Here is a 20,675-nt window from a genome sequence, read left to right as displayed (position 1 = left end):
GTTGCACACTCTTCCCCTCCCCCCCCCATCTCTCTTCTTTTGCAAGGATCATTATGTTGATCTTCTGGTGTAATAGACGCCTAGGCAATCATCTGGTTCTCTTGACTAATCCCGGAAATTGTGAGTCGGTGAGTCGGGCGCCTATCCGTATGATCCCAGTGATTCGAAGGGACCCCGAGATAAACGACGAATGAATCAACCGAGCTTGGGCTGGCAGGATAACATTCGGAATCTGGTGATATCACTGCAAACCTGGCCTCGACGAAATCATATATACTTCATTGGTTATGCCTGCTATGCTATGCTATGCTAATAGACACCGAAGCAGGCTAAAGGCGCGACTGAACAGCGCACAAGACAGCAAAACCGAACGCGGACCCCGGTAGGCTTCATATGTAAGACGGGGTCGATATGTTAATTGCTATGTCATCAGGGATAGAAACAAGGGGAACAAGCCACTAGTATACTAGGCATAAACAAAAGTGAATACAACGCTGAGGATACATCCCAAAAAAATCCAGTGTGGGGTTGGTGATTAAATAGTAACAGGTAAAACCGGGCGGACGTTAGCGGCGTGCATTACAACATCGATGAAGACGCCGTTACATTTGCTGAGGCATGATAAAAGCACGTTTTCGGGGATCGTCGTCCACAGGCGCGCTACGCTTCTGAGATGGATTGAGGGTCATTGAATCGGTGGTTTGAGGCTGGACATGAGGGTGAAGCTGAGGGTGAAGGTTGAAGTGCGGGTGCTGGTGAGCATGGGCATGTGCATGGGGATGTGTTTGTGCCTGGGCTTGCATCTGATGGGCTTGCAACTGATGCGCCTGGGGAAGATGGGGTTGCAGATGTGCTTGTGGTTGCAACTGCATTGGACGAGAGGCTTGTTGATGCACTTGATGCACCTGTTGCTGCTGCGGTTGCAGCTGTTGGGCGTGGGCTTGCGTATGAGCAGGAGCATGAGGCTGGTGTTGAGCTTGCATCTGGTGGCTTTGCATATGCGGAGACTGCAACTGATGGGCCTGGATATGCGGGGACTGAATCTGATGGGCCTGGAGATGAGGTTGGGGCTTGACCTGCATCTGGTGTATTTGGAATTGAGGCTGCACCGCAGTTTGAGCCTGTTGATGATGTGCAGGAGGTTGTTGAAGCTGGAACTGATGCAAGTGCTGATGCTGAGGCTGGGGCTTTGCATGGGCCTGAGCTTGCGGCTTGGTTTGACCCTGTGGCTGAGCTTGTGGCTGCTGGCGAGCTTGTTGCTGTACTTGTGCCTGAGCCTGCTGTTGAGCATGCTGTTTTTGATGAGGATGTTGAGCCTGGTGTTGGACATGCTGAGCTTGCTGAGCTTGCTGCTGCTGCTGGTGGAGATGAGCTTGCTGCTGAATCTGTTGCTGGTGAAGGTGAGGATGCTGTTGAGCCTGCTGTTGCAGTGCCTGGTGAGATTGAGGCCGAGTCTGTTGCGGTTGTTGATGTTGCTGCTGCTGCGCCTGCACCTGTTGCTGTTGTTGCTGAGGCTGTTGAGGCTGGACTTGCATCAACGGTGTTTGCTGTTGCGGCCGCTGCGGTTGCTGATGTGACTGTTCCTGCTTGATCTGCGCCGATTCCCCTGCAGTCTGATCAGGTTTGACCCCCTCAGCTAGGGCTTTGGCTTGCGCTTCCGCCTCCTCTGCTGCCTTTCGTGCCAACACATCCGCCTTTCGGGGCCGCCCGCGAGGGCGCCCCGTACCCGGTTTAGACGAGGGCTTCTTAGGTGGCCGAGGCTTCGGGGGCTGATCGCCGCTCACCTCCGTCTTGCGTGGCCGTCCACGACCGCGCTTTTGTGGAATGATGGTTCCATCAGGCAAGACAATCGGAGGCAGAGGAGGGAGCTTTGGTCGCTTCTTCTTGGGAGGGGGTGGTGGCAGGGGATTTCCATCGGGACCAAGGGCTGGTGGTGGGGGAGGGAGGGGAACCGTGATGGGTGTACCATCAGGGCCAATGATCGTGGTGGTCTCCTGCGGCTTCTTGGGCTTCTTGGGCTTGCGAGGTTTTGGCACCTCCCCAGGAGCGAGCGGCTTGCGAGGACGACCCCTCTTTTTAGGAGTCTGACCATCAACTTGGGAACCCGAAGGAGCTCCCGCGACAGACCCGGGAATGGCATTATGGACAGCACCAGGAAGAGACCCCGAATTAGTCCCAGGGGCAGCGCTATGGGCAGCGGCACCTTGAGCGGAGCCGGTAGCAGTGGCAGCAGCCGAAGCGGGTGCCACGTTAACGGGGGCCGTGGCAGGGGGGTTGGCAGGGCTGCTAGCACCAGGCTGTTGTTGGCTCGAAGGCCCTAGTTGAGCTTGGAAAACGGGATGAAACTGCCCGTTAATGTGCACCCCAGCGGGGACTGGCGATGCAGCGGGCTTGGCCTGTTTCTTCCGTGGCTTACTAGGTGCTGTCTTTTTCTCCGCAGTGGAGGTGGATGACTGTGGCGGACGCTGCTGCTGGGATTGAGTCTGAGCTTGAGTCTGAGGCTTGGTCTGCGGATGGGCCTGAGGCTGGGCCTGGGGTGGATTCTGCGGCTGGGTCGGAGTTTGAGCCTGCTGTTGACGAGCCGGGGGTTGTATTTGGTGGTGCTGAATGAACTGATGTTGCTGCTGCGGTTGCTGATGCATGATATTGTGCTGTTGCTGATGTTGTGGCTGCTGCGGTTGCTGCGACTGCTGCGGCTGTTGATAATGATGTTGATAATGATGGAACTGGAGCTGTTGCGGTTGGGATTGGAAAGGTGATCGCTGAGCATGCTGCTGCTGGAAACGGGCCTGCTGCTGTTGCTGATAAGTCTCTTGCGTTTGTTGCTGTTGCTGAGCCTGCTGCTGCCGTTGGGCGGCTTCTTGTTGGGCCTTGAGTTGAGCTTCCTGCTGAGCTTTCCGCTGCTGGGCTTCTTGCTGGGCCTTCAATTGCGCCTCTTGTGCCTTGAGTTGTTCCTGCTGCGCCTTGCGCTGGGCTTCTTGCTGGGCCCTGAGCTGAGCTTCTTTTCGCTGCTGGGCTTCTTGCTGGGCCTTGAGCGCGGCTTCTTGCTGTGCTTTCAACTGCGCTTCTTCCTGAGCCTTACGCTGGGCTTCCTGCTGCGCTTTCAAAGCCTCCTGCCTCCGCTGCTCTTGCAATTTCTGTTGAGCTTCTTCCTGTGCCTTGCGTTGAGCCTCCAATTGAGCCTGTCGCTGAGCTTCGGCCTGGGCCTGTCGCTGAGCTTCGGCCTGGGCCTGTCGCTGCGCCTCCTGCTGCGCTTTCAGATGAGCTTCCTGCTGAGCCTGCTGTTGCTGCTGAAATGTCTGCTGCGCATGCTGCTGATACGGCGACTGCTGGACCTGGGTCTGATAAGGAGGGGCCTGGTGCGGAGATTGCTGATATTGCGCATGGAACTGAGGCAGCTGCTGAGCCTGCGACTGGTACGGAGATGCCTGCTGAGTCTGTTGAAAAGGCGATTGGTGGAATTGATGCGTGGCTTGGCCGGCCCCGAGCATTGGCGACGCGGCCGCGGGAGTGGGCGTTTGCGCATTGGGAAGCGAATGGGCGCTCTGGCGCTGCTGCTGCAGATGTTGCTGCTGGAGCCGCTCGAGCGACTGCTGAGGAGACGCGATACCCATGGTGTGCGCATGGGGCGATATGGCCGCCTGCGCATTCATGGCATGGGAGCGATAATTGGCCATGGGGTTCATGTTCCGCTGAAGACTCTGCAAGGACAGGTAGGGATCCTTCAATTGGCCGATCGAGTCGGCATTCCGGGACAGCAGATCGGACGAGCCCTGCGGGGTGAAATGCCCCGGGAAGGAGTTGAAATGTCCCGCCGTATTGAGGCCGACAAGCGGACTGGATGAGGCCGGGGTCATTTTGCGGGGATCCGGGGAATGAGCGGCCAATTCGGTCTGCGTATGGGCGCGAAGCAGAGAGCTATTGCTGGTTAATCCGGCGCCATGATGAGGATGGGTTGCGGTGGCCGCATTCATGGACGGGGACTGCAGCTGGTGGTGATGAGGATGTTGATGTTGTTGATGTTGTTGTTGCTGCTGCTGTTGTTGATGTTGAGGATGATGATGCTGGGGATGCGCATTCTGCTGGGGCGCCCGTTGCTGATGGAACGGAAGACCATTGTAGCCCATCATCTTCGGGGGAATGTATCAGACACTAATCCCACCCGAAGACAATTGCGTGGCTATTTTCCTGGGAAAATAGGATGAGCGTGGTGGTGCTGATATGCTGATATCAAATCAACCAGAGTGATAATACTCGGGGGGGAGGCGACGAACATGTGACCACCGCGTCGGCAGGAAGCAACACGGTTACGGGGGCGGTCGGGCGGGCGGTCTGTGGTGGTGGTGGTGGTGGTGGTGGCGGTGGTGTTTGCTGACCAAGGCGGAGTGGGTGAGTACGAGTACGTACTGTACGTGCCGCGATGGAGAGTGACTTGACTTGGACGGGACGGACTGACCTCACCCTCGCACACACCGGGGGCAAGGAGGGGAGGGGTGAGGAGGAGGAGGAGGAGGGGGGGGCGGCCCTTGGAGGGGTGGCGAGAAAGCCAATTCCAGACCAAAACTCCACCAGCTCTTCTTCAACAATGGAGATGGTGGAAAGTCGGAAGCCCGATGACAGCAAGAAAGAGAGAGAGACAGAGAGAGATGGACGAACCTGAGCAGTAACTGCAATACAGGATCGGAACAGTTGATGACAGACACGCGCACGGGGGCGCGTCTGCAACTCTCTTCTTTTTTTTTTTCTTTTTCTCTCTCGGGCTGGGGAAAATAGAAAATGAGAAAAGCGGCCGCTGTGACGATAACAATTAAATGCGGAATAAGCAACGATCCCGGCTCGATTCCCAATCCGGAAGCGACAGACGGACGAAGGGCCTCAGGCTGCCACAGGCTGTCAGGCTACTAGTAAAAGGGCGGTACGGAGTACTGTACGGTCAGTACCAGGCAAGCAAGCAGATCAAGCAGGCAAGTAGGCAAGCAAGCAGGCAAGCAGGCAGCTAAGGCAAGCAGCTTGCTGGTAAGGCTAACAGTAATGACGGACAACAACCGTTTCTCTCCCCCGGGAAACTACGGTCGATCCACAAAGACCAGCCGCGCACTTGGTTGGGAAGGGGGAGAGAAAAAAAGAAAGGGTAAAAAAAAAAGAAGGCGAGAGCTGAAAAAAAAGGGGGGGAAGGAAGAGAAAACTGGAGGGAAAAACAGAGGAATGCCCAACAAGCTGAATGCAAGGTGTGAACAGTCGGTCGCTCTCCCACAAGGCAATGACAATAATCAGAACAGAGATTCCCTCTACTCTGCACTCACCACAAAAGATGATAGTGATCCCAAAACCACTCTTCAAGCAGTCAATCAATCAATCAATCAATCAATGAATCGAAATAGAAGTACTTGGGGGGATCTGGGAATGGATCGTGAAGTCTGGAGATGGTCGCGCGCGATGATTTGTTTGGGGTTGTGGATGGAACTCCGTCCCTTTTTTTTATTTTATTAAATTTTTTAATTTTTAATTTTTCTGATTTTCCCTCTTTTATATTATTTTTTTCTCTGCTCTCTGGGGAAATTTGGGATTTTCAGTATTTTTGCTTGGAGGGGGCGGTTTTATTTGGGGGGAGTGGAGCGGCACGTGACTTGCCGCTCGGCTGGCCAGTCACAGGCCGGGCTTCGTGTCGGGCTTGGACTGGTCGGGCACAAATCGAGATGACGACAAGGATCGCCCGCGGCGGTACACAGAAGATGATGGCATCTTTTACTTGTATACATACTTTGCAGTCCAGGCACAACCCCTCGATATCAACATTAGGAGGGAGTACTACGTAGGTAAGTACTATGTATCCCTCGAAGCCGACAACCTATAAATTACCTGCCCGTGACGTCTGACAGCAATACAATAACAATGAAGTCCTAGCGTCTTCTGGGTCCCGAACTCCCGAGCATTACTACCAAACACTATAATCCGGTTCCCGCAGGGTGAATAAAATAAATATTCCCTTCCCTGAATTCAAAATAACCAAAACCGTCATCCACCACCACCAAAAAAAATCCCCTTAGAAAAAAAAAATGATAAATTCGTCACCCCTAAAATAACTGAACAATTAAAGAAATTATCAGAACAGGAACCACCTAGTAGCCTGCCTGGCCATCAATCAAAGTTTGATCTGATCATTTAAGCTTAATTCGCCCACCTGTTCCTGAGCGCTGTTCGGCGTGCGTGCAGCATGGATGCTAATTGATGCCATACTAACCTATGGATGCAAGATCTCTTTCAGTATCAAGACCTGTTTGCGCAAATTCTATTTTACCAAACCCACGTGTAAAAAAAAATAGAATGAATTTCCCTTAGATATCAGAAACAAACCCAACAAACCTCAAGCACTCTTCGAACCATCATCGACCCCGCGCTGGTCCTCCCCCTCCTTAGCCTTCAAGTCAGCCAAACAAGGCGCAAAGAACAACCGGCCCGACAGCACCCCTTGCAACGTGCCCACGCCCACCACTCCCCACAACACCACCACACAGAGGGAGAGAATCTATTCCCACCCAAAATATCAGCATCCCTTCACACCCAGACCGACCTATTCTTACACGCAGGAAGAATGAAGGGATAAAAAAACATACCGTGCCCAACACCCTAAAAAACTCCGACGGCAACTCCTTCCCCAGCTGACAAGTACTCGTCGCAAACACCCCGAGCGGGAAGGTGAACCCCCACCACCCGATATTGAAGGGGAAGCTCCGGCACCGCGCAATCGAGGCAATCGCCAGGAAGAGCCATACCAGGCCGAACGACCAGAGGATCAGACCGACCATGAAGCCCACCGTGTAGAACACCGGCCCAGACCCAAATCCGGAGTCCAGCGTCAGCGTCTGGGTCTGTGGGAAAATCGTCTGCGCCGCGCTGCCGAGTTTCATAATGCTACAAGATGGTTGAAGGCGTTTCAGTTAGCCCATTCATTTCTTGACCACCACCCAGGGGTTGAAAAGGTTTGTGAGCGATATAGGGGCGTGAAATTTTTAGCAGGCACTCACCCGAATCCGCCCTGTCCGAGAGGGCCCAGGGGTAGGAAGACGCTCACGATCACCGCCTTGGGGGGCAATTTGTGCAGCGTGAGTCGTTGGAGGTAGATCACCATGACCATGAGGGCGAGCGGCAGGCCGATGCCCCACAGGATGTAGCTCACGATGACCGTCCACAGGGCGTGCTGCGGGTTGGGGAGCACGTCCGCGACGATGGCCCCCGACGACGCGGCAACGATACAGCTGACGATGGGCAGAAGCCACACCGCGGTCATCGATGACAGCTGGGTCTCACTCCCGTGAGCCATCCTGATCGCCGGCGAAATGAGCGTGGCTGCTAGAGAATCAAAGGTTGCGAAAGGCCGCTTACAACAGAAAAGGTAATGAAAATGCCGTGATCACGGAGAAGACAGCATCGAAGATCCACAGTCCCCAAGCAAAGTTCCGGCTCCACTCGCCCCAGGCCGGGACACAGACGAAGCAGAACATGTTGATGATGGTGGCGAATCCCATCGGAAAGGTGCCGATGAACATCGACTGCACAGGGTGTCTGATCATCGCGAAGAAGATCTCCGGGTACAGCGTGTAGCGGAGAAGTGTGATGATACATCCGGTCGCAAAGAGCAGGACATTCAGGGCGAAGATCGCGACGGAAATCCAGTAGAGCCATTGGCCGTTGTAGGGCAGGGTGTTCAAGAGGACGGACACTATTCCAGTGCCCATGGTGACGGAGAACCAGCTGGATCCAGGTCAGCTGTTGCGTCTCACAGAAGCCATTCTGACCAGGCAATCATACGAGGGAGTGAAATGACGGACAACCCTCCTCCAACCCACATCATGTTTGGAGGGTTCGATGGGTGTAGAATTGCTTTGGCAGGCCATAACTACTGGCAGTTGAAGGGCGAAAGTTGGCAATTGGCGGAACGCCACCCACGACTTGATATACACCAAGCTGAGTGGGTTGTTCCAGAATAAAGATATGGATATGTCGATATGTCGATATGTGTAGCAATCAGAAATAGAATTTACCAAGAATATAAGGTATTTTGGAGAACTTCAAGAAGGTGAGTCACGTTCTCTGAATCCGTTGTACTCGACAGTATGTAATAATTCGGCCGAGTAAAAGCAGGATGGAACGGCTACAGTCGGCGACTCGGCGACTACCGTAGAACGGCGACTGCGGCAACTACTCCGTATGTATGTATTGTATGAACCCGGTCCCTCCTAAACAACCACAACAACACAACAAATTCATCAGTTCCAACTGGAGCTGTACGAACTGCCACTATCGTATGAGCTGCTCCAATATGAATCGCTCGAGCCACCGCCGCCAGACGAACTGCTTGAGTCACCGCCGCATGAGCTGCTTCCTCCGGCCGAACTGCTGCTATACGAGCTAGAGCTACCTCCTCCATAGGAACTACTCGAGTTGCTACCGTGGTAGCTACTGCCACTACTATGAGAGCGGCTGCTGAGATACGGGTTCCAACCCCCAGTATAGCCACTGGACCAACCGTCGTGATTGCGACTGCCGTACCCAGAGGAAATTGTACTGGAATACCCGTGCCCTGAACCAGTATGGGCCTCTCCATCTCTAGTAGATTTTGCTGCGCCAGAATCAGTCTTCCGGGTATGGTCAACATGACCGGGATGTTGATACTTCGAGTGACCTTTCCACGTCGCGAAAGTGGAGTCGTACTGATAGGAGGCTCGGGGGCCACCGTCATTGACCCCAGACTGATTTTGCTTGGACGAGTCTTCGCGACATTCGGTATCCTCTTTGTCTGCTGAACCTGCATCTCGGGTAGTGGATTGAACATCTCGTTCATCGCCGGCTCCGTAATCGGTTCTGTTTGGATGCACGGTGTCCCGATACGTTGTGTCTCGGTGTTCCTGCACTGGAGCTCCCTCATTGGCTTTGGTTTGCTGGGAGTCATCAATCGAAGGGACACCATGCGACGAATACAATAATTCCGGGCCGGCCATCGATCCAGAGCTGGGTTGAGATTGAAAGTCGCCATCTGCATTTCCAGGGGAAGAGTGAGCAGAGTGAGCAGAGTGATAATCTGCATCAGTAGATGCCACCTCGTCACAGCTCTCATCGACAGAATCGTTGGTATGCAGTCGATCGAGGTCATATAGAAGCCCTTCAAATCCCAGAAAATCCAGATTTGTCGGTCCCTCTCTTGCGTTCTCCGTCCTAGGTAAGGAGAATCTCCCGCCACGACCGCTGCCACCAACATCGGGCCTCCTGGCACGCTCGTTGCGCAAAACTTCGTATTCCTGAATTTGCTCAGGCCGTGGTCGTGAAGCCCACTTAGCGAGAAAGTAATGACTGTAGGTCCCCGCTTCGTAATAGTGGCTATAGGGCTGGGCGCGGTGAATCCCTCCCAGTTTCACCCTTGTCAGTGACGGGTGTGCCTGTCGAGGACCCTTGTCCGCAGAATGGAGCCATTGGGTCGCTTGCACGAATTTTTCACTTCGAGCCATGGCCGTCGCTCCTCGGTTCAGGAGAGACAAGGCTGTGAGAACGGTAAGTCGATCACGCATCCAGGAAACATCTTCCATTCCTCGATTGCTTGGCTTCGCTGTGGCGTACATTTGTGGACCCCGCTGGAGATGTAATGCGATTAGAGACCAAGCGTCGAATGGAAATGCCCAGATATGCTTAGCGAGATTACAAGAGCCGCAGAATTTGGGGTGCTGCTGATATGCTTCAGTGCAATCCCAGGGAAAAAGATCCTGGTACTTGTATAATGTACCACCAAACGCGCCCCAGTCGTACCAGTACTCCTGGAGAGTATCTAGAACATCAGCCTCATCATGTCGACCGAAGTGGAAGCGAAGAAGGTACTCCTCGGTCAGTCCTCTGGGAACATCGTATTTCGTGCGGACTTGGCTACGTAGATAGCCGTCCTGTGGACAAACAAAGCTCATGAGATATAACGGTGATGCGGCCCCCGAAGCTTGACCCGCCGAAGTCCTCTCAATCAAAGGTTCAAATGAATCCGTGTCAATGAGTGAGTCGCAAAATGATTGACAATTATTACCGATAGCACTCCAGGTAAGTGTTGTACTTGGATCGAGTAACTTCTTTGCAATCCCCCGCAAATAGATATTGACCCTTGTCTCAAGAAGGGCTTTGAGTTTGGCAATTATTTGATCCAGCGCAGCGTCTAGACTCTTGCGCTGTTCCTTGACGGGAAGTCCTGGATGGTCGAAATAACCACGACTAGCCGCCACAATAAGCCATATAATCCCAGATTCCTGCTCAGCATAGGAAGATCCAGAAATGGCGCCGGTGAAGGGTACCCCGACAACCTGCTTCATGATAGCTTTGTATCGTTTGGGAGTTTCAACGAGGCGCTGCTGCTGCCAAAGGCGTCTCTTGGTGTCGCCGCCAATTGCTAAACTAGGATGACGAGAGCATGGACTGCAGGAATCAGGTCTATCGTGGAAGGTAGGTAGTTCTCTTATAGTAACCAAGGCGCCTTGCTTGGTGCTGCAGTGTTGATCAGTAAGACTTCCAGAAGCGTATGTTTTGAAATAGGTCTATGCTTACTTTGCGACCCCATTTTCGATGACCAGGGGCCCAACTCGTAAGGCCATGTGAACATTGCCAAAAGGGTATTGTTGGGCAAATTGGCGAAAGAATAACGGTATATCTTCGTCTGCCATGGCTTCCTTCACTGAAGCAGTGTTTGTATCCTGGTCACGAGCGAAAGGGACTTCCTTTTCTGGTTCTGGTCGCAAGGGCGGCTGCTTCGAATCGGATTCTCCTTTTAAAGTTACTTTCCTGGCTGGCTCATATATCCCCTGTGCAGCTGTACCATTTGATTTGACTCGGAATCTGGTCATTTTCTTGTCTTTCTTCCTATGATCACGGACTGTAGACTGTAGACCGTGATATTTTGCGAGCGCGACTCGATTATTGAGCTCGAGTAATTTGCATCTCTTCGCGAGTGGAATTGCAACATGCCGTTCTCCCTTAGAAATTGGAAAGAGGGCACCCGGAAGTCCGGTGCTGTCAAGGCGAGAGACGTCTGCACAATGACATATATTCCGACTTAAGGCAGGAGTAATGGCCTCGGCGAGAACGCAGTGCTTGTATGCTTTGACATATTGTTCTCTGCCAAGATAGAGTTTTCGATAACAGTCCTCGCAGACGCTGAGTTGTTTTGCATGGTTCGATTTGCCGCTATGGGTAAACATGCTACCTCGAATGATACTGGAGCAGTCCGAGCATTTCAGAGGCTCAAGTCGGGCATTCCAGTCACTATCAAAACCAGACAGAGTGACTAGAGATTTTGTTAGGTAACTGTACTGAGTGATACATCATGTGGTATTCGGTCCATACGTTGCGGAATGGCAGGTCGAGCCCAGAAGCCAAGGTCTTCTAAAGGTGGACGGTGCTCAATCAGTTTGTCGATATCGAGGAGCCCTGTGTAGGCTTAATGTCAATTGAGATACTCTCAGACTGGTATCCTTTAGACTCACCCGCAGCTTGGAGGAGGATACGTGCCCGCTCCTGGATACCGGAAGATGATACAATGTCTTAAAAGGCCTCATTAGCTTTGGGCGAGAGAAGCAGACAATGACAAACAACCTTCCATGTTCCTTCGCACTTCATCCTTAACATCAACGTTAGTGCTCTGATATTCTACCTGCGCGAGTTTTGTTTTGCGTAGAGCCTCCTTGATTTCAGTGCCGTTCATAACAGAGGACAAGATCTTGTCCTGGTCGGCTGTCTTCGCAGTTTTCTCTTCCCCTACATCGGCAGAACAAGTTAGCCCGACTTTGATTGTAGTAGACAGACAGCGCACTACCATATCGTATCGCAAACGCCCGTGTCTCCTGAGTAACCTGATCGATAAATGTGTCAAAGCCGTGTAGATTGTTGTCATGCTCATCATCGACTGCCACATCTGTATACTCTGATTGCTGCCAGGTTTTCAAAGTGCGTATGGTATTTTCGAGCTCGAGCCTAACGCCATACCAGTACAGAGTCTCAAGCTCAGACTGCAAATGTGCGCTAGCAGGCCCTACTAATTTCCACGGGGCTCGGGGAGCATGAGTGATGTTCGGCAGCGAAGATCGCTCGAAATGGTGCCTGAGGCGAATCCCACTCAGGCAAGACATGGTGGCTGTTGCATGAATGGGGGTTTTTTGGATGCCAGTGGGTGCCAGATTGAAGATTAAAACTCGGCTCCTCCACAATCTCAAGACATCATATCAAGATTGAGGTTCTGAGGCCCCCTCCCTTCCCAATACAGCCTGCGGAGTAGGTTTGTTGCTGGGGTGCAAGGCTGGAAAATACGAGGATCGCCAAGGCCAGGCACCGGCCTCGTGCTTAGAGCCCGGGGTATCCGAGGCTGTGCAAAAGTGAGGCTGGATGCCCAGAGTCGCCGAACGAGAAGGATTCGGAATTAGCCCGCTGATTAATGTATACTTTGAGAATGCGACCCCATCTGTCAAATCAGCTAATCTTCCGAGTTGACCCTCGAAACGGCGGTTAATTGTACTGCTCGATCCGATAAGTGGAAAACAGCCTTGTTCTTGTCGAGACTCTAGTGTGTAGCCGTTTTCGCCGACGATGGCAGAGGTTTTTCTGGCGTCACTTATCCTGTTCTTTCGAAGGGCATTTTCGATTCTTTCGTGCTGCCTGGAGGCCAAATCGATTTATGCGTGCTTTGTTTAAAGGAGGTTCTGTAAGCGATGACATGCTCTTATTATCATGCTTCCCCAATCACCCCGTTTGCCTGACCAGCCACAAGCTGTCCTACCGTCTGCGCATAGTACTTTCGCTTATGAACAAAAAGACGACAGAATAGCAGTCTGTCAAACTCTTTCCGGGACACCGAGGCAGCGCATAATCGGGGCAAGTGTTCCTGCGAACTTCGTAATCGCATGAACAGGATAACACGGGGCCCAACATGGCTGTAAAGAGAGCGCGGTAATGGCCAGCAACCTTCAGCGTTATCGGAGAATGAACCAGAAGCTTGCTCGCATCCAGCAGCCGCATCTGCGACCACAAGGGATGGATCATTGCGCGACCGTAGTAAGTTCACAAGAGATAAGACATAGTTCTTATCTGCTCTAGTGACAAGGTCGAACTCGTTGATGAGGTTGAAGCATAGATTTGTAGGCAATCTTCGGTGCCTGATGCCATCCATCAACGGTAATGTGACTACTGGTGGGGCACCAAACGTGACGCAAGAGAAGCGTCTTGCGTTTTTGGGAATAGCCTCTGAGATATAGTGGAGAAACAATAGTGAGGCTACGGCACCTCCTGCAGAGTGACCGGTAAAGAGAATGTGACTGCCGGTGTCAGCATGGAGACGACTGTAGGCTTTTATTCTTTCAGAAACGATGGCTTCCAGTGCCAATGCACTATGCAGAAATCCGGAATGAGCCTCTAGCTTGCTCTTGGGCGAGTGATCATCGAGCTCAAAACAGGCAGGTTTCTGATAGAGACAGCCGTCAGAATGATGTCCGTCTTAAGTGAGGACAGAAACATTGACTTACAATGAAGTGACTCGCATCTTGTGGCCTGCTGTTGATGTTGACTATATGATCCACAGTACTGGCAGTTCCTCTGATCGCGATCACCAACACAGGCAGAAGCTCATTTCCATTTGATATCTCCTGCAAATCAACCGTTGTGAAAGTAGCAGCCTTGACTGTTCCATTGATAGAAGGCGTAACTTCATGGTCATGTGTCAATACACAATTCTTGATCGTACGTGGGAGGCGGGGGGAAGTAGAGTTGTAGGACTCATTCGCGCAGTCCCATGCGAGTGATATGAGCAGAGATTGATCTTGCGAACTTAAGTGCATTAGCTGAAGCCCTTCCCCAATAACTGAGGGGATCCGGCTTTACCATGTCCACTTCTCGTCACATTGCTCAGGGCTCAGCTGCGCGTTGTCATATCTGGATGCTTCATCATCCAAGCGCGTGGCCAGAGCCCGAGCCTGGGCACTGAGATTATCTTCCAGCAGTAGATATTAGCGACGAGCAAGCTGCCTCAGGCTGAAGTCAAGTAGCCACCTTCAAGGTCAATGTCCTTGAGAGAGGCACCAAGGACATCTGATAGCTCTGCTGCTGCCGCAGATGCGCCCTGTAAATTGTCGATGGAGGCAGTTCCTGACGTTGGGGGAGCTGCCGAGGCGCGTAGAGCGGATGCGGTTGAGGTTGGATGGTTCTTGACCAGTTTAAGCAGTCGCTTCATGTTGGTGGTATGCTTGCCAGCTGTGAGGAGTTATTAAGAACAGAGTAGCAGTTGGATCAAGTAACCAAGCTGATGATCATGCGGGAAACGTAAGTAGAGGTAAGTAGGTATTGTGCAGTAGATAGTATGAGTCGGTAGGTACCTAGTACTACTAGTAGAGCAGAGGACTTTCCCAATTAGGCAATGCCGAGGGACGGAGATCGGCTCCATCTGCCATCCGTAGTTTGTGGTTTTCTCCACTGCTGATTCTACCCGTGCCGTCTGCCGTCTCATCTACCGTTCTCAATCACAGAAAACAACCTTGAACAAGAATCTTAATAAATCCAGAAGCAGTCAGAAGCAGTCATTGATCCCATTCAAACAAACACAAGAAGAGAACAACAAGCAGAAAGAAGAAGAAAAAAAATGTCATCCATTGACCCCCACAACATCAACCTGATTTCCACGTTCCTCGCCCATGAGCAACTCCCCGCCGCACAGCCGCCCCCCCATGCAGTCGACTGCATTGTGATCTGCGTGTCTGCCATCCTCCACCAGGCTGAAGCGGTCTTCACATTCCTTGCTCACAACCCGCACGCCACCAAGACCCTCGTCTTCTGCGGCGGGATTGGCCACTCCACCCCTTACCTTTATGAGGCGGTGTCCAAGCACCCCAAATATGCGCATCTTGCCCCAGAGATTCAAGACAAGGCAGAAGCCCAAGTGCTCCACACCATCTTCACGCGAGGTTTCGAGGCCGTGGCCTCGGACTTCCGGAAGGCCGGAGGCAACCTGCTGGTCGAGGACCAGTCCACGAATTGCGGGCAGAACGCGATACAGACCAGGCGCCTGCTGGAGAGGAATGCCATTCCGGCACCCAATTCCGTAATTATCGTCCAGGATCCCACCATGGCCCGAAGGACGATTGCCTCATTCGTCAAGGCCTTTGCGCCGTTGACCCCGGATTTCATAAGCTGGCCAATCATAGTGCCGCGGGTCCGGTTGCAGGAGGATAATGAGCTGGTGTACGATGTAGATGGGATCCCTGCAGATTCGCTGTGGAGCATATCACGCTTTCTGGGACTGCTGATGGGTGAAATACCGCGCCTGAGAGATGATGATAATGGCTATGGGCCACGGGGTAAAGGGTTCATTGATCATGTCGATATTCCAGAGGGCGTTGAGCGAGCGTTTCATGGCTTAGAGCGCGGGATACTAGGATCGGAACTAGCCAAGAGATGACTCTGGTTGGTCAAAGCTTGCTATCTAGATTACCTATCTTCAAGACTATTTTGACTCTTCATAATATGGTGGTTTCGGGGATAGTGCAGCTGTCGTAGGCAGAGTGCCCCTGAAGAGAACAATGACGACATTTTGTATTACTCGGTTATAAAATTGCGGGACACAGGCGTCGAATATCAAGCGATTTTGGCGTCGCGAATGTGATGCTGGGCCGTCTTGGTAGGGCCTGAGCGCTGGGTGCAACACGAAGAACCCAACTGGCACGCAACTCACTGGATACTCGGCAGTCATTCACCCGACAGCTGCACCTGAACAATGTCTTCTTTCTTGCTCGCATCAAACCGACCCGGATTTTCAGGGCAGAAGCTTTATGGTGATTGCTTGTTGCACGCATCACCCCGCCGCACGTACCCCACAAAGTCCGTCAGGCGATGCATCTAGCTGGGGGAATGAGTTCTTGCTTGACATTTGCCGAGATGAACCCTCCTGGCCGCCCCTGGAACTAAATCCTCCGCAGAAATCACTATCAATTTGGGATGTGATCAGCGCTTCAAGCCTCGAGACGGATGCTCAAGTAGCGCTGACACTGGCTTGCGTGGCGGTATAATCAATCAGAATTCTCCATGAATAAGGAGGAGCTTGAAGTTTGAAGCCTCTGTGAGGAAGCTTGACTCCTGTCACTCCACTGGGTTTCTTAGCAAAAACAGTAGAGATCATCATCCAAAGGGGTTCTGACACTTTATGTCACGGAGTAGGAAGCCACAATCAACGTCCGACAGGACGGAGAATCTTCAGCCTGCTTGATTTCCAGCGGCTCGAGGGGCTCGAGGATAAGTGTACGTTGTAGATTCTCCGGTGGACATGAGCCCCTGACCACAATCACCATGAACGCTCCTTACTGCGATATAAAAGCTGCGATTGCTGCGTAAGTTCTTGAGAAGAATTCCAAGAATCAAGCACGTCGAGGTTGCTCCCATTGATCCAAGCCAGTCATGCGTGGTCTTTTCCTTTTCGCTCTGGGTGCTATCCCGGCGCTCGTCAGCGGTCAACTCTCTGGCAGTGTTGGCCCGTTGACCTCCGCTTCCACCAAAGGTGCGACAAAAACATGCAACATCCTCAGTTACGGTGCAGTGGCCGACAACTCGACCGACGTTGGGCCTGCCATCACATCGGCCTGGGCTGCATGCAAAAGCGGAGGTCTTGTCTACATCCCATCCGGCAACTATGCCCTAAATACCTGGGTCACCCTGACTGGGGGCAGCGCGACCGCAATCCAGCTGGATGGTATCATCTACCGCACAGGTACCGCGAGTGGGAACATGATTGCGGTCACTGACACCACCGATTTCGAGCTGTTCAGTAGCACCTCCAAAGGTGCTGTGCAGGGATTCGGCTATGTGTACCATGCGGAGGGTACCTACGGAGCACGAATTCTGCGCTTGACCGACGTGACTCATTTCTCCGTGCACGATATTATCTTGGTGGACGCGCCTGCTTTTCACTTTACCATGGATACCTGCTCCGATGGCGAGGTGTACAACATGGCGATTCGTGGTGGCAATGAGGGCGGCTTGGACGGGATTGATGTCTGGGGAAGCAACATCTGGGTTCACGATGTAAGTCAGGCCCGAGTGACAATATGCTATTTCTCGGTCGCTCACGAGATGTGCATTCGTTTAGGTTGAAGTGACCAACAAGGATGAATGTGTAACAGTCAAGGTAAGGCTTTTCTTTCGCAAGCATGCATTGACGCGCTCGAGTCTTGACTGACAGACGCACCGCAGAGCCCTGCCAACAATATCCTGGTTGAGAGTATCTATTGCAATTGGAGTGGTGGCTGCGCAATGGGATCGCTCGGGGCCGACACCGACGTCACCGACATTGTCTACCGCAATGTTTACACCTGGTCGTCGAACCAGATGTACATGATCAAGAGCAATGGTGGCAGTGGAACGGTGTCGAATGTTCTGCTGGAAAACTTCATCGGTTAGTGCTGCCTATGCCCCGCCTTTCCGGCTTGAATGTGTCGACTGATGCCTTTTGTTCAGGGCACGGTAATGCGTACTCGCTCGACATTGATGGCTACTGGAGCAGCATGACTGCGGTGGCCGGGGACGGAGTGCAGCTGAACAACATCACTGTGAAGAACTGGAAGGGCACCGAGGCGAACGGAGCGACCCGACCACCGATCCGAGTTGTGTGTAGTGACACGGCGCCTTGCACGGACCTGACGTTGGAAGATATTGCCATTTGGACCGAAAGCGGCTCGAGTGAATTGTACCTGTGCCGTTCCGCTTACGGATCGGGATACTGTCTGAAGGACAGCTCTTCGCACACATCCTACACCACGACCAGCACTGTCACGGCGGCTCCATCAGGGTATTCGGCGACAACCATGGCAGCCGACTTGGCGACCGCATTTGGCCTCACTGCTTCCATTCCTATTCCGACCATCCCAACCTCGTTTTATCCCGGGTTGACCCCGTACAGTGCCTTGGCAGGCTGATAGGCGTGGAAGGCAAGGTGGGATTGATGTGTCACCGTCGCAGTGGAAGGAATGTCGGTAGGAGGAGAAATCATTGTAAATCATTGAGATCATTGAGATCATTGAGTTGTTGAGATCATGGATCAGCCTGGTAATTGTTACCTCACGATTCCGTAGGTGCTTGTAAGTCAGTATGTAGGTTATATGAATCACAAGGAAGATCCTCTTTCGTATCTCGAGATTTTCTTTCATGCAGGACTGGGCAGGAGGAAGTTCGAGGGACTCATGTGAGCTGCAGTCGTCGGTTGTTCAGCCATTCATTGTCCGATCGCGTCATCCCTTCCTTGTCGATTCTCGCTTACTTAACTTTTTTTCTCTCTTTCCCTCGCATCATCTTTCTCTCTCTCTCTTTCTCTTTCCCTCTCGCTCTTCTCGCAAGTTCTGATTGACACTTGGACTGTGGATATTGCACATACATCTGTCTGGAAGAAATTGAGGAAATGGTGAAGTGATGAACTGGTGAAGAGGTAAAAGTGGAGGCTGCGACGATAATAAGCTTAACGGGGAATCCCCGCATCCTCTCCACCGACCGACCGACCGAAGTATATCTCAAGACTCAATTAATTTCCATCCCCCTCCCCCTCATTCAGACTCCAATTTCTCCAACACATCTTTAAATCACATCAATGACCATGACCACAACCACAACCACACTCTCCTCCAAGCCCAGCGAGTCACAGCCTTTACAATCTACCAGTCTACTATCCGAGCAGTCATCCTATCCCGATGATGCCGCAGCATCCGACTATCGTTTCAAGGCGGACCGGCTGAACCGTGCCATCCAAGAGATCGGCATGGGACGGTATCAATGGCAGCTGTTCGGGGTGATCGGCTTTGGCTGGGCCAGCGACAACCTCTGGCCCATCGTGACCTCGCTGATCCTGGTGCCCGTCTCCTACGAATTCCACGTCGCGCAGCCGCCGTTACTGTCGCTGGCCCAGAACATCGGACTGCTGGCGGGCTCGCTTTTCTGGGGCTTCACCTGCGATGTGTTCGGCCGCCGATGGGCCTTCAACATGACCATCGCCATCACGGCCATCTTCGGGCTGATCGCCGCGGGGTCGCCCACCTTCGCCGCGGTCGGGGTCTTCACAGCCCTATGGTCCTTCGGCGTGGGCGGCAACCTGCCCGTCGATTCGGCCATCTTCCTCGAATTCCTGCCGGGCTCGCATCAGTACCTGCTGACCGTGCTCTCGCTGAACTGGGCGCTGGCGCAAGTCCTCGCCAACCTCGTCGCCTGGCCGCTGATCGGCAACATGACGTGCGCCTCGGCCGCCAACTGCACCAAATCCGCCAACATGGGCTGGCGCTACTTCCTGCTCACGATGGGCGGCATCGCGCTCGTCATGTGCATCGCGCGCTGCGTCTTCTTCACCCTCTACGAATCCCCCAAATACCTCATGGGCAAGGGCCTGTACGAAGAATCCGTGACGGTGATCCACGAAGTGGCCCGGCGCAACGGCAAGACGACCACCCTCTCCATCGACGACCTCACCGACGAAGACGGAGGAGAAGACCGCTCTCGCTTCGCCAACGACAACAATGACAACGCAGCCCGCATCCCCCAGCAACCTCAACCCCAACAACTCCAGCCCCAGCACCAGCACCAGCACCACCCCCTCCGCCTAGCCGACCACCTCCGCGCGCGCCTCTCCCTCCTCAGCCTAACCTCACTCAAAGCCCTCTTCGCGTCACGCCAACGCGCGCGCACCACGATCCTAATGATCCTGATCTGGGCGCTAATCGGCCTGGGCTTCCCGCTCTACAACGCCTTCCTCCCTTACCTCCAACAAACCCGAGGGGTACAATTCGGCGACGGCAGCACGTACCTCACCTACCGCAACTCACTGATCATCAGCGCCGTGGGGGTGCCCGGCAGTCTGGTGGGCGGGGTCATGGTGGAGATCCCCGGGCTAGGCCGCAAGGGCACGCTGGCGGTGGGCGCCTGCTGCACGGGGGCCTTCCTGCTGGCGTCGACCACGGCGGGCTCCTCGGCCGCGCTGCTGGGCTGGAACTGCGCCTACAGCTTTACCAGCAGCCTCCTGTACGCCGTGCTCTACGCCTATACCCCGGAGATCTTCGAGACCCAGTACCGCGGCACCGGCAACGCCCTCGTCGGCGGCGCCAACCGCATCGGCGGCATCCTCGCCCCCGTCATCGCCATCGTCGCCGGCATCCAGACCAGCGTCCCCGTCTACATCAGCGGCGGCATGTTCGTCCTCGCCGGCTTGCTGGTTCTGGGGGTCCCCGTCGAGACGAGGGGGAAGATGAGTCTGTAAGGGGACCGGAAGGGAGAAAACAATTCGCACCGACCGTATGTAGTAGAAATGTGAATATCAACCATTCCTGAGTCAAAGATACTCGAAGAGTAGGAACTCCAGCATCGCAGGGCAGGCAAATAAGTCAATGAACACGAGACCCCAGCAATAACTAAGATCTAAACATCCGAATCGCAATAACATCGCACCTACCCTCAAACAACTCCCTGCTCCATGTCAGTACCACGACAAATAACAGCCTGGTTGATACCCAAGCTATAGACGAAGACTAAAAAGAACATTTCAAGAATAACAAAAATAAGAATCCTATAAAGGGAACGAAACCCGCCGCAAACGGCCATAATTCAGACAGTGACGCACCGCACCACTGCGGGCACAGGTTACAGGC

The 20,675-nt window shown here is 53.2% G+C and overlaps 9 protein-coding genes across 9 annotated transcripts; 4 read left to right on the top strand and 5 right to left on the bottom strand.

Moving 5' to 3' along the window:
- Window positions 1–602: 602 nt before the first annotated feature.
- On the bottom strand, window positions 603–4,130 carry BO95DRAFT_428521 (uncharacterized protein; the record flags this gene model as incomplete). The annotated part of the gene is made up of 1 exon (XM_025584847.1): window positions 603–4,130. One exon carries the CDS (start codon window positions 4,128–4,130, stop codon window positions 603–605), a length of 3,528 nt encoding a protein of 1,175 aa, XP_025445957.1.
- A 715-nt stretch (window positions 4,131–4,845) lies between these two features.
- Window positions 4,846–5,547, top strand: BO95DRAFT_284556 (uncharacterized protein). The gene has a single exon (XM_025581677.1). It carries the CDS (start codon window positions 5,032–5,034, stop codon window positions 5,488–5,490), a length of 459 nt encoding a protein of 152 aa, XP_025445956.1. The 5' UTR covers window positions 4,846–5,031; the 3' UTR covers window positions 5,491–5,547.
- Window positions 5,548–6,279: 732 nt separating this feature from the next.
- Window positions 6,280–7,752, bottom strand: BO95DRAFT_439359 (TDT family transporter). The gene is made up of 3 exons (XM_025585717.1): window positions 7,384–7,752; window positions 7,026–7,322; window positions 6,280–6,912 (listed from the first exon to the last, which is right to left on the bottom strand). The coding sequence occupies exons 1-3, from the start codon at window positions 7,734–7,736 to the stop codon at window positions 6,426–6,428; spliced, it is 1,137 nt and encodes a 378-aa protein (XP_025445955.1). The 5' UTR covers window positions 7,737–7,752; the 3' UTR covers window positions 6,280–6,425.
- Window positions 7,753–8,075: 323 nt separating this feature from the next.
- BO95DRAFT_471004 (uncharacterized protein) lies at window positions 8,076–12,429 on the bottom strand. The gene is made up of 6 exons (XM_025589555.1): window positions 11,840–12,429; window positions 11,620–11,781; window positions 11,511–11,567; window positions 11,371–11,454; window positions 10,576–11,311; window positions 8,076–10,515 (listed from the first exon to the last, which is right to left on the bottom strand). The coding sequence occupies exons 1-6, from the start codon at window positions 12,150–12,152 to the stop codon at window positions 8,268–8,270; spliced, it is 3,600 nt and encodes a 1,199-aa protein (XP_025445954.1). The 5' UTR covers window positions 12,153–12,429; the 3' UTR covers window positions 8,076–8,267.
- Window positions 12,430–12,450: 21 nt separating this feature from the next.
- BO95DRAFT_439358 (alpha/beta-hydrolase) lies at window positions 12,451–13,997 on the bottom strand. Its single transcript, XM_025585716.1, has 2 exons — window positions 13,539–13,997; window positions 12,451–13,477 (listed from the first exon to the last, which is right to left on the bottom strand). The coding sequence occupies exons 1-2, from the start codon at window positions 13,848–13,850 to the stop codon at window positions 12,746–12,748; spliced, it is 1,044 nt and encodes a 347-aa protein (XP_025445953.1). The 5' UTR covers window positions 13,851–13,997; the 3' UTR covers window positions 12,451–12,745.
- On the bottom strand, window positions 13,996–14,325 carry BO95DRAFT_439357 (uncharacterized protein). Its single transcript, XM_025585715.1, has one exon. The coding sequence runs from the start codon at window positions 14,240–14,242 to the stop codon at window positions 14,039–14,041; it is 204 nt and encodes a 67-aa protein (XP_025445952.1). The 5' UTR covers window positions 14,243–14,325; the 3' UTR covers window positions 13,996–14,038.
- Window positions 14,326–14,512: 187 nt separating this feature from the next.
- BO95DRAFT_439356 (YdcF family protein) lies at window positions 14,513–15,602 on the top strand. Its single transcript, XM_025585714.1, has one exon. It carries the CDS (start codon window positions 14,648–14,650, stop codon window positions 15,461–15,463), a length of 816 nt encoding a protein of 271 aa, XP_025445951.1. The 5' UTR covers window positions 14,513–14,647; the 3' UTR covers window positions 15,464–15,602.
- Window positions 15,603–16,455: 853 nt separating this feature from the next.
- On the top strand, window positions 16,456–17,969 carry BO95DRAFT_471001 (rhamnogalacturonase A; the record flags this gene model as incomplete). Its single annotated transcript, XM_025589554.1, has 4 exons — window positions 16,456–17,079; window positions 17,144–17,182; window positions 17,248–17,449; window positions 17,512–17,969. 4 exons carry the CDS (start codon window positions 16,456–16,458, stop codon window positions 17,967–17,969), a joined length of 1,323 nt encoding a protein of 440 aa, XP_025445950.1.
- Window positions 17,970–18,664: 695 nt separating this feature from the next.
- On the top strand, window positions 18,665–20,269 carry BO95DRAFT_330011 (putative sugar transporter; the record flags this gene model as incomplete). Its single annotated transcript, XM_025581900.1, has 1 exon — window positions 18,665–20,269. A coding segment is annotated over one exon (1,605 nt), but the record flags the coding sequence as incomplete, so codon positions are not given.
- Between the last annotated feature and the right edge of the window lie 406 nt (window positions 20,270–20,675).

Source organism: Aspergillus brunneoviolaceus, assembly GCF_003184695.1.
Source record: "Aspergillus brunneoviolaceus CBS 621.78 unplaced genomic scaffold BO95scaffold_9, whole genome shotgun sequence".
Classification (NCBI taxonomy): Eukaryota; Fungi; Ascomycota; class Eurotiomycetes; order Eurotiales; family Aspergillaceae; genus Aspergillus; species Aspergillus brunneoviolaceus.
This window is presented reverse-complemented; position numbering and strand designations above follow the sequence as displayed.

What these genes read in the sequence shown, in the direction of transcription:
- BO95DRAFT_284556 (XM_025581677.1), top strand. Translation starts at nt 5,032, where the DNA reads ATGACGGACAACAACCGTTTCTCTCCCCCGGGAAACTACGGTCGATCC.
- BO95DRAFT_439359 (XM_025585717.1), bottom strand. Translation starts at nt 7,736, where the DNA reads ATGGGCACTGGAATAGTGTCCGTCCTCTTGAACACCCTGCCCTACAAC. An exon ending in TTTTCATTACCTTTTCTGTT is followed by an intron (nt 7,323 to 7,383) that starts GTAAGCGGCCTT and finishes GCCGGCGATCAG; the next exon opens with GATGGCTCACGGGAGTGAGA. An exon ending in CTCGGACAGGGCGGATTCGG is followed by an intron (nt 6,913 to 7,025) that starts GTGAGTGCCTGC and finishes ACCATCTTGTAG; the next exon opens with CATTATGAAACTCGGCAGCG.
- BO95DRAFT_471004 (XM_025589555.1), bottom strand. Translation starts at nt 12,152, where the DNA reads ATGTCTTGCCTGAGTGGGATTCGCCTCAGGCACCATTTCGAGCGATCT. An exon ending in AGTGCGAAGGAACATGGAAG is followed by an intron (nt 11,568 to 11,619) that starts GTTGTTTGTCAT and finishes AGGCCTTTTAAG; the next exon opens with ACATTGTATCATCTTCCGGT. An exon ending in TATCCTCCTCCAAGCTGCGG is followed by an intron (nt 11,455 to 11,510) that starts GTGAGTCTAAAG and finishes AAGCCTACACAG; the next exon opens with GGCTCCTCGATATCGACAAA.
- BO95DRAFT_439358 (XM_025585716.1), bottom strand. Translation starts at nt 13,850, where the DNA reads ATGCACTTAAGTTCGCAAGATCAATCTCTGCTCATATCACTCGCATGG. An exon ending in AAGATGCGAGTCACTTCATT is followed by an intron (nt 13,478 to 13,538) that starts GTAAGTCAATGT and finishes TGTCTCTATCAG; the next exon opens with AAACCTGCCTGTTTTGAGCT.
- BO95DRAFT_439357 (XM_025585715.1), bottom strand. Translation starts at nt 14,242, where the DNA reads ATGAAGCGACTGCTTAAACTGGTCAAGAACCATCCAACCTCAACCGCA.
- BO95DRAFT_439356 (XM_025585714.1), top strand. Translation starts at nt 14,648, where the DNA reads ATGTCATCCATTGACCCCCACAACATCAACCTGATTTCCACGTTCCTC.